Raw genomic sequence first — 8982 nt, 5'->3', positions numbered from 1 at the left:
TCTGTATATTTTAAACACTATGACTATATGAAGAAGTGCCTATTTAGAACAAACCAGCCTATATGGAAATATAGTGAATAAATGTATAAATGCTGGACTTTAACAAGAAAGCTCCTCACAAAACATTTATTGAGTTTACTTTCAAAGTAGTAAAAAAACATTGCATGACAGTATTGCATATAATTGAGAATTACACCACAGACAGTAAACGTTCATCTGTAAAAAGCAGAGATCTCACAGACGATGTCTAAGCAGAGGGAGTCTGCGTCTTTTCCAGCACAGCTGTTGTACACCGAATGAAACACATTTATTGCCGTCTTACATGGTTACTATTGCACAACGAGAAGCTCAAATGGAAATACCAAAGTATTGCACTTAAAGCTTTTATAGCTAACAGCCAGTGTTCGTTCCAGTCACTGTTAAAATAGTTTTACAAAACTCTAAAGACATTTTCTGCTCAAAAATAGTTTAAAAAAATATGTACAATATAAAATAGCTTGAGACACTGAACAGTCAAAACATCATCCTGTACATCATGTATGGATTAAATGCCAGGAACAATACAGTTCATATTTCAAACACTCACTTGGACTAACCTACTTTAATGACCAAAGCTGTTGGCTCCTGTAAAACCTCTGCAGAGTAAAGTACTTATCACATGAAACTACAAGAGAATGAAACCCACTACACTAAAAGTAAGTTTGTTAATCAGGATCTGACTCCAGTGAGAAACTGCAGACGTGGATTGTCTGATCCACAAGTATTTTTACTCAAATTTTAATGCAGTATTTGATGTGAATTGAGGGTAAACATCAGAACTCAGTAACAGTCAGAGTCAGGTTATCATCATCGCATGATTTAGTAGAGGAGGCAGGACCGTATGTAAAGACTGAGCTCAACTGATTGGCTCAGGTGTGTGAAACACCTGCAGACAAAGTGCAGCAGCTGACTGCTGGTTTTGAGGAACTGATGTACTTGCTGTGGCTGTAAACAATAAGGAGGAATGCTGCAGTGCTGGTTACCAGTTACTAAGAGCAGCTACCTCATTCAGGGAACACACAGGGTACATTTGATGCCCCCCCCCCAAAAGGACCTCTCTCCTTTTCCTTGATGGAAAACCTCATGAGGAAATGTGTGCTGTGAATCCAACCTCACTTACACCAGACTCTGCTGTGTTGAAAATACACTATCCACTAAATGGACTGCGACACGTGCATCTTATTTCACCCCAGCGTGCGCTTACTGTGGTGTTTCATGCAGATCATATTAATGAGAACCAGTGAAAAATATCACTTCATTACAAAGGTTGGAATTTTTAAGAAAAATAAAGATTCCTCACCTGGAATGTTGTGCTCCTAATAATACTGGGATTCTGCTGAAACAGAGAGGAACTTTCCTCGGCACTGTGCACAGGCCAAGACTTATTTCTGGTAGTTATTTAACAGACCTAGAGCTTAGATGAATGCCTGAATGTCCCAATATGTGACTGCTGGGGAAAGAAAAACAAAAACAGAGCAATGTGTGCATTTAAGCAGTAACAGTATTTTCATTAACACATACAGGGCTCAGGATCTGATGGTAAACTATGTTTTGTGTTCTTCTACACATCGCGCAGGCCCTTTGTAATGATGCAGCTCTCCTCTGGATAAATCCTGAGCTCCACCTCAGTCCTCAGGACCTCACAGTCCCAGCAGCTTCTGTCAGACCTGCGCTTACACACGATTATTTTAGTCAGTATGACACTCATCAGGTCTGCTGTTGTTAATTTGTGCCGCTCTTGGCAGAATACTGGCCATCACTGAAATGGACCGACTGCATCGTTATAAATTAGTGAACTATTATAGATCACACTAATTTGCCCTGCTTAGTAAATCTGTCCTGTAAGCCAATAAAAGAAAATAAATCCTTTTTTCTTGTATTTTTTCCTGTAACTCCTTGTTTAGGATTTAAATCTGTATCCGTCACTTATCCTAGCTGACCCAAAGTACAAATGAATTCCATGATAATCCTAAAGGCTGCAATACAACAACAAACATTAATGTGAACTGAATCACACAGAATCTGGTCAGTTTGATCCAGTGTATCTTCTGTTAAAGGCGTTAATAAAGGAAGCACTGAAGGATCTTTCATTCGTGTTTGGGGAATTCGAATGGCTTTCATTATGGCTGCATGCAGACACTTCCAGGTCGCTTCACTCATTAGAAACCTTCCAAAGCAAAACTGACTATTTTGAACATGCCCACAGTTTTTACTATGACTGCCTCAACGTGGAAAGAGGAGGTCAAAACAGGAAATGCAAGCAATCCACCTCAGTGCTGAACACAGAGGACGAGAAGAGGGGAAATGTTGCACAGTTATGGCACAACAACACAAGTGCTTATGTAAAGGGAACACTGGTTAGATGTGTAATCCCAGATTCAGAGAGGCTGTTCATCACTGAAATGTACCTAAACCTGGTCGCTGCCCTCCCTGAAGTACACCTGCTCCCACACCACGGTGCCCCACACACAGAAGAAACCCCACAGGTTATGGAAGGTTCCACGGTCGAAGGGGTTTTCATCTGCGCCGCAGTGTTTGAGGTAGGAGATGCGGTGGCGTGACATGAACTCCCATGTGGTGGTGTTGAGAGAAACCAAGTACAGATGGGAGCCGAGCAGCAGCAGCACGATGAGTGAGAGCAGCGCTAGCAGCACGGTGACGACCAGCAGCACTCCGTTTGTGCGCAGCCACAGCTGCCAGACGGGCGCGTAGCTGAAACCCGTCCTGAGGAAACAAGCAGCAGAGCGGCAGGGTGTGAGGGCTTTGCTGCTGCTGCAACAGCAACACGTCGATAGGGGACGGGTGGTGATAATGCACTACTCACCAGGCAATGTGCAGGCCCCACAGCAGCACCAGCAGCTGGAAGGCCAGGTAAAGCACAAACCAGCGGTGGTTCCTCTCACCCACACAATTCTCAATCCAGGGGCAGTGATGGTCATAACGCCGGACGCAGTGCTGACATGTCTGGCAGTGCTTTGATCTCATTGGCTGCTGCTTGAAACACATGACAAAGTATTCAGATGAAATAAACTTAGCACAAAAAGTGAGGAAATTTGTGTTCGGTGGATTATTTTGGTGTTGTTTCAATGCTTCTTCACAATATATCTTATACTGTTGGAAAGCCTCTGCATTTCCCTCACATGGAGCCACATCTGTAAGGAAAATGCATTTGTGGGTTGAGCAGCAGAGTTGAGTGTGTGGGTTGCGCGAGGTCTTCTCTGCAGATGCCAAACAGCCCACATACTCAACTCTGCTGCTCAACCCACAAATGCATTTTCCTTACAGATGTGACACCATCTAAGGTAACGCTGTGACTTAAAAAAGGTCAAAGTAAAGTTGTACTGAGGTTACAGCCCTTCACTGAGCCATAATGACCTAAAGAGAAGCCTGCCCTAAAGCTTTGTTATTTCCACTTTCAGTGAGTATTTGGTTAGCTCTGACAGATCTCTGGTTAATCAATTTTTCAATCAGTAACATCTGTATTATTGTAGTCTTCACTTTACAATATAAAGCACCTCAGGGCGACTGTAGTTGTGATTTGGCACTGCATAAATAAAATTGAATTGAATTGAATTGAATTGAATTAAGGCTTTTCTCATCTGATAAAACATTTTACACGAGTCCCAGGATACTGCAGCTGAACTATTATCTGATGCTTTAGAGGTCGTCTGGGTGTGTACCACAGACCTGTGCTGCCTGCCAAGCTACCTGATACCCTATACCACTGCAGGATCCTACAGTGCAGAATATCAAGTGTCTCATTTCAGTCTGAGAGCCCCACACACACACACACACACACACACACACACACACACGCACACACACACACGCAAACACCACAAAGAGGTGACAATGCACAAACACACAGTCAGCCCCTCCTGAATGGGAATACAAACCCTGCATCTGTCGTCCTCACCTCTTCCTCTGTTATCACAAGTTTATTCTAACTTCTGCTTCGAGATCAAGAAAGACCTTTCAGACTTTTTTTGAAAGTATGATATCAGGCAGTGGAAGTGGAAGGAAATGGAAATAACAGCAGTAAAAATGAGCCCTGGGAAGCTGTGGATCTGTCACAGGCTGCAGTTTTTCTGGTTTTTGAAGCTTCACTGTTTAAAGTGCTTTTAATTCTGGCCGTTTAATGAACAAAATGTATTTCATAATTGAGTAAATTAAACCCAACTTAAAAAATATAACAAATATTTTTATTTCAGGGGCAGCTTTGGCTCAGCTGGTAGAGCGGGTTGCCCCCGGCTTCTTTGGTCCATGTGTTGATGTGTCCTTGGGCAAGATACTGAATCCCAAGTTGACCCCAAAGCATCCACCAAAGTGTAAGTATGCCTGTGAATGTTAGAAAGCACCTAGTCATAGATAAAAGATAAAAATGCTGTATGAATACATTTGTGTTTGTGTGTTTGTGTGTGTGTGTGTGTGTGTGTGTGTCAGTTAATGCCAGAGTTTATGATTCATTTAAGAAACAGACTAAAATGTCATCCATGGGAGAGTTCAAAGGAGAAAATCACTGCTGACCAAAAAGAACAAGATTTGGTGTTTTGGTGGATTATTTCTTTCTTTGTTGTAACAACGCTTCTTCACAATAAATCTCTTTTAGGCAGCAAAGTTTAGGCTACACTAATTAGCTTGCAGCATGGTTGGAGTGGTGCAGAGTGGCTGTAGTGTTCATGGTCAGTGTTGTGTTACATCAGGGGCAGCAGACGTCAAATTTAAGGTGATTAGATTCACTCAATGCATTCCACCCTTATGCTAGCTTTACACTGCCTAAGGGTTGAAAATCAGCTGTAGCACCTCGTGTAACATATGCTGATATCTTGCTGAATTCAGTTAGTTAAATCCACAAAGAGTAGCAGCACAGCTCAGCTGATCACAGCCTGTGCATAAAATCTACTGGAACTCAACATGGAAGTGATTGTGACTTATTTCTAAGCAATTCTTTCCCCCACACTGCACCATTACAGCTGATCTTAGGGTCCCCCTACCTGCTGAATCCCACTTTAACCTCTCACCATATTCACTTTTCTGTTTAGGTGTAGAGACAAAGTTATGTATCTGCAATGTAGGACAAAGGAAACAGTTTTTTTAATTATTATTATTATTTTATTATGTTAATATGACAACATTGAGTTATCTTGGCAAAAAAAGCTGGTAGAAAGGTCCTCCAAAAAGCTACTTTTTACTTTTATACTTTGAGTACACTTTCAGAATATGTACTTTTTTCACTTTTACTCGAGTAAAGGCGTCGAATCAGTACTTCAACCTTTACCAGAGTATTTTTAACACAATTATCTGTACTTGTATTTAAGTGATGTCTGTCTGTACTTCTGCCACCTCTGCTGATGAGCCGAGCAGCATACCTGAAGCAGGCAGCGGCCACAGCGGCGCTGTCGCAGGGATTTGGTGGTGGGTGGAATCATGTCCTGCTGCTCCTCTGTGACTCCCAGCATGAACTAACACAACAAAGGAGACAAACTGGTCAGAGAGGAGTCTCTGTCCATTTCAGCTCATGAATTATGTTAAAGGGGACCTAAACTGTGTTTTTTTACAGTCGTTTACAATAGTGATGCTCACATGAAACATGGACACAGATATGTACGTATCTACAAGCCTGAGGTCCAAGACAAAAGCTCAGAGTTCAGACTGCTCCAAACTCTCAGTTTCACATGTCAGTGAGAGGGAAACATCCCTGAAATGCTTATCTAAGACACATCATAGTTATGACTGTGAGCACAAGCTTCTGTTTGAGAGTGACAGCCAATTAGTAATTAGTTTGGTAGTTTAGCTATGCTAATCTTTTTCTTTCAGCTGCTCCATTCAGAGGCCCCCTCAGTGGATCATCTCCTCCATCATGGTGGCACCATGTCAGTGCCACCATCTCCAAACCATACTTCACAGCAGGTCTCACCACCATCTTGTAAACCTTTCCTTTCAATACTGCTTCTGTCAAATCACCCCTGATTCACACTCTTGCTCTGTCTCAGCATGAAGCCATACTGCTGCTCGCTGATCATCACCTCTCTCCTTAACCCAGCTTAACCTCTGCAGTTCCTACAGCTCTGCACATCGGCCTTGTTCTTGAAAATCAGTACCAGTACACGTCTCCATATCTGAAGCATCTTCTCGCTTCCACAACAGTCTGGTTAAAAAGTTCACTGCCCTCTCTCCTAGACATCTCCATACCTCCACAGTTACGTAATCTGGACCAACCACCTCTCTGCTCTTCATCCTTTTCATAGCTCCCTCAGTTTCCCTTTATTCTTTGCACTTCTTGATTCACTAGACTTCCTCCATCTGTCCTCCTCTCTCTTCTTCTGCATTCACCATCTCTTCACAGCACTCTCTTCATTCTTAACACATTTCCACCTCTATCCTTAATCATCCTGACCTTCTGCACATTCTTTCCAGCTCAGTCTCTTTACAAGTCCTCTTCTCCTTCCTTAGTGTCCAGCCTCACATACAACTTTGCCACCTCTGTCTCTGCTGTACGCCTACACTCCCACGCTTGTCTACTTCATCTCCCTGACTATCCTGCTTTTTCTTTGCTGACCTCTTCCTTTGAATACTTTCCTGTACTTCCTCCTTCCACCACCAAGTCTCCTTGTGTTCTTTTCTTTGTCCAGAGGATCCACCACACACCTTCTTGGCAGTTTTCCTCAGCACTACAGCTGTACTTTCCCCGTCATCTGGTAGCTCTTCCTTTCCACCCAGAGCCTGTCTCAGCTCCTCCCTGATTTCTGCTCAACATTACTCCTCCCTCAGCTTCCACCATTTAATCCTTGCCTCTGCCTTCACTCACTTCCTCTTCTTGATGTTCAGTCATCCTACAGAATTCATAACCTTGCAGTCTCCCATTTGGCTGTACAGGGGTGGCTGTAGCTCAGGAGGTAGAGCAGGTCACCTACGGAAGGTCGGTGGTTCGATTCTTGGCTACTCCAGGCTGCATGCCAGTGTATCCTTTGGCAAGATACTTAACCCCAAGTTGCTCTCCAATGCAAGCGTTGGAGTACGAATGTGTGTGAATGTTAGATAATAAAAGCACTTAGCTTAGTTAATCATGGAAGTGCTTGTATGAATGGATGTGAATGGGTAAATGTAAATGTGTTGTATAAGCACTTTGAGTGCTCAGACAGAGTAGAAAAGCGCTATATAAGAACTAGTCCATTTACCATTTCTTTCACTGCTGCTTCTGCATAAGATGTTAGTCCATCTGTGTGCACTTCATACACGACCCTGTGTTCACCAGTCATTTCCATCCTTTTCACAAAATCCACTACCATCTGTTCTTCTGCATTTCTCTCCTTACCATACCTACCCACCATCTCATCACCTCGGTTCACTTCACCTACATGTCCACGGAAGTCTGCTCCAATAACCAATTTCTCTCCCCCTGGGACCACACTCTACCACTTCCAGCTTACTTCAGAATTCCTCTTTCCTTCTGAGATCCAACCTGTGGAGCATACGCACTGACAACATTCATCATCACCCCTTCAATCTCCAGCTTTAATTCTCATGTTCCTGTCTGACACTCTCTCCACCTCCACAACGTTATTCATTATTTTTGCCACTGTCTTACACACGATTTAAGTTCAACAACACAGCAGCACAAACACTGCAGCTGCTCGGAACCTTGAACCCATCTCAGCACAAAGGTAAAACTGTGAGCGGTAACAGGAACGCACATCAGGTCCGTGGCTCACCTGCAAGTCCGTGTCATCAGACAGGATGAAGCCCGGGTCCATCAGAGAGACCGCGAAGTAGAGGAGCACAGACAGCAGCACCAGCAGGACGAAGAGCACGGGCTGGATGAGCTGTCCCGTCTCCTCCTGCTTCCTCAGCTCTGTGGGACAGTCGGGATAATACATGCTGAAGTAACGCTGAGGAGCCCCTCCACACACACACACACACACACACACACACACACACACACACACACACACACACACACACACACACACACACAGCTCCCAGCGGTGTACATGCCCACCCACACAAAACAACTGAGATTATAGTGTCGAAGTGCTGCAACAGACTCACCTGTATCGTGCAGGAAGAGAATTAACGTTATGACCCATGTCAGAATCACATGAGATGTTCTCACCAGAAACCCTGACCCGAAAACATTTTTGAACATGGTCCTAGCATATTAGATCAGGCATCTAAGGTGCAGACGGAGCAATGCGTTCACACTCAGGGCCTGATGAGCTAACACCGCAGCAATAAAAGCGCCGCTCTCAGCCCTCGGAAGCGCAGCATAAGCTAACAAACTAACGGTAACGTATTCACGGCTGTATTACGCCCGTATGTGCGAGCCTGCGCCGTTCACCGTATTTGTTTCGCGCGGCTGCATCAAGCGCAGAATTAAGTACACAATAAAACCCAATAACTGAAAGGTTTTCTATGCAGAACACATTAAATATGCGGAGATTCCGCAGCTGTCAGTAACCTCCAGCCCGCTTCCAGCGGATTTGTTTTCATCCTACCGATGGTTCAAAGCGCCAGCCGTGATTGGCCAGCCGTGGTCACGTGGTAGACGGCCAAAGCCTGACAGAGTTAAAGACAACAGGAAACGCGAACTGGTCAAATTTGGCATTCTGGCTACTTTGATTCCACAGAGGTACCTGAACAGGTAAGTGCTACACAAGTCTTTGATACCTCATCTGCATATTTCCTGGTATTCATGAAAACGTCTTAATGTAAGGCATCAACTGTGGAAGGGTCATTTATTAGGTTATAATCTATTATTAGATTGTAATCTATAGATATCATTATTTACTGTAAATAGTGGTGTCCACTGAAAAATGTCTAAAGTCAGTTTTTGTCACAAGCTGCAGTTGTGATCAGTAAGTAGACGGTTTTGTGTTTCTTGTATACGGCAGTGAGGGTTTCCATTCTGTCTCCCTCTCATTCACACACATGTATTCTGGCTTA

At 43.7% G+C, this 8982-nt stretch overlaps 1 protein-coding gene across 2 annotated transcripts; it reads right to left on the bottom strand.

The window, feature by feature from the left end:
- Nucleotides 1-122: 122 nt before the first annotated feature.
- On the bottom strand, nt 123-8516 carry zdhhc12b (zDHHC palmitoyltransferase 12b). 2 transcript variants are annotated; one of them, XM_030724076.1, is made up of 5 exons: nt 8089-8516; nt 7752-7891; nt 5409-5501; nt 2864-3033; nt 123-2763 (listed from the first exon to the last, which is right to left on the bottom strand). In XM_030724076.1, the coding sequence occupies exons 1-5, from the start codon at nt 8183-8185 to the stop codon at nt 2448-2450; spliced, it is 816 nt and encodes a 271-aa protein (XP_030579936.1). In that variant the 5' UTR covers nt 8186-8516; the 3' UTR covers nt 123-2447. The 2 variants fall into 2 exon arrangements, with proteins under 2 accessions (XP_030579936.1, XP_030579938.1); XM_030724078.1 differs by having other exon boundaries at nt 2864-3030.
- Between the last annotated feature and the right edge of the window lie 466 nt (nt 8517-8982).

The sequence above is a fragment of the Archocentrus centrarchus genome, unplaced genomic scaffold (assembly GCF_007364275.1).
Source record: "Archocentrus centrarchus isolate MPI-CPG fArcCen1 unplaced genomic scaffold, fArcCen1 scaffold_30_ctg1, whole genome shotgun sequence".
In the NCBI taxonomy this organism is placed as follows: Eukaryota; Metazoa; Chordata; class Actinopteri; order Cichliformes; family Cichlidae; genus Archocentrus; species Archocentrus centrarchus.
This window is presented reverse-complemented; position numbering and strand designations above follow the sequence as displayed.

Excerpts from the sequence above, each read along its gene's own strand:
- zdhhc12b (XM_030724076.1), bottom strand. The coding sequence starts at position 8,185 with ATGTTCAAAAATGTTTTCGGGTCAGGGTTTCTGGTGAGAACATCTCAT. Across the intron at positions 7,892-8,088 it reads TCTCTTCCTGCACGATACAG|AGCTGAGGAAGCAGGAGGAG; the intron begins GTGAGTCTGTTG and ends ACTGTCCCACAG. Across the intron at positions 2,764-2,863 it reads TGGGGCCTGCACATTGCCTG|GACGGGTTTCAGCTACGCGC; the intron begins GTGAGTAGTGCA and ends TTGTTTCCTCAG.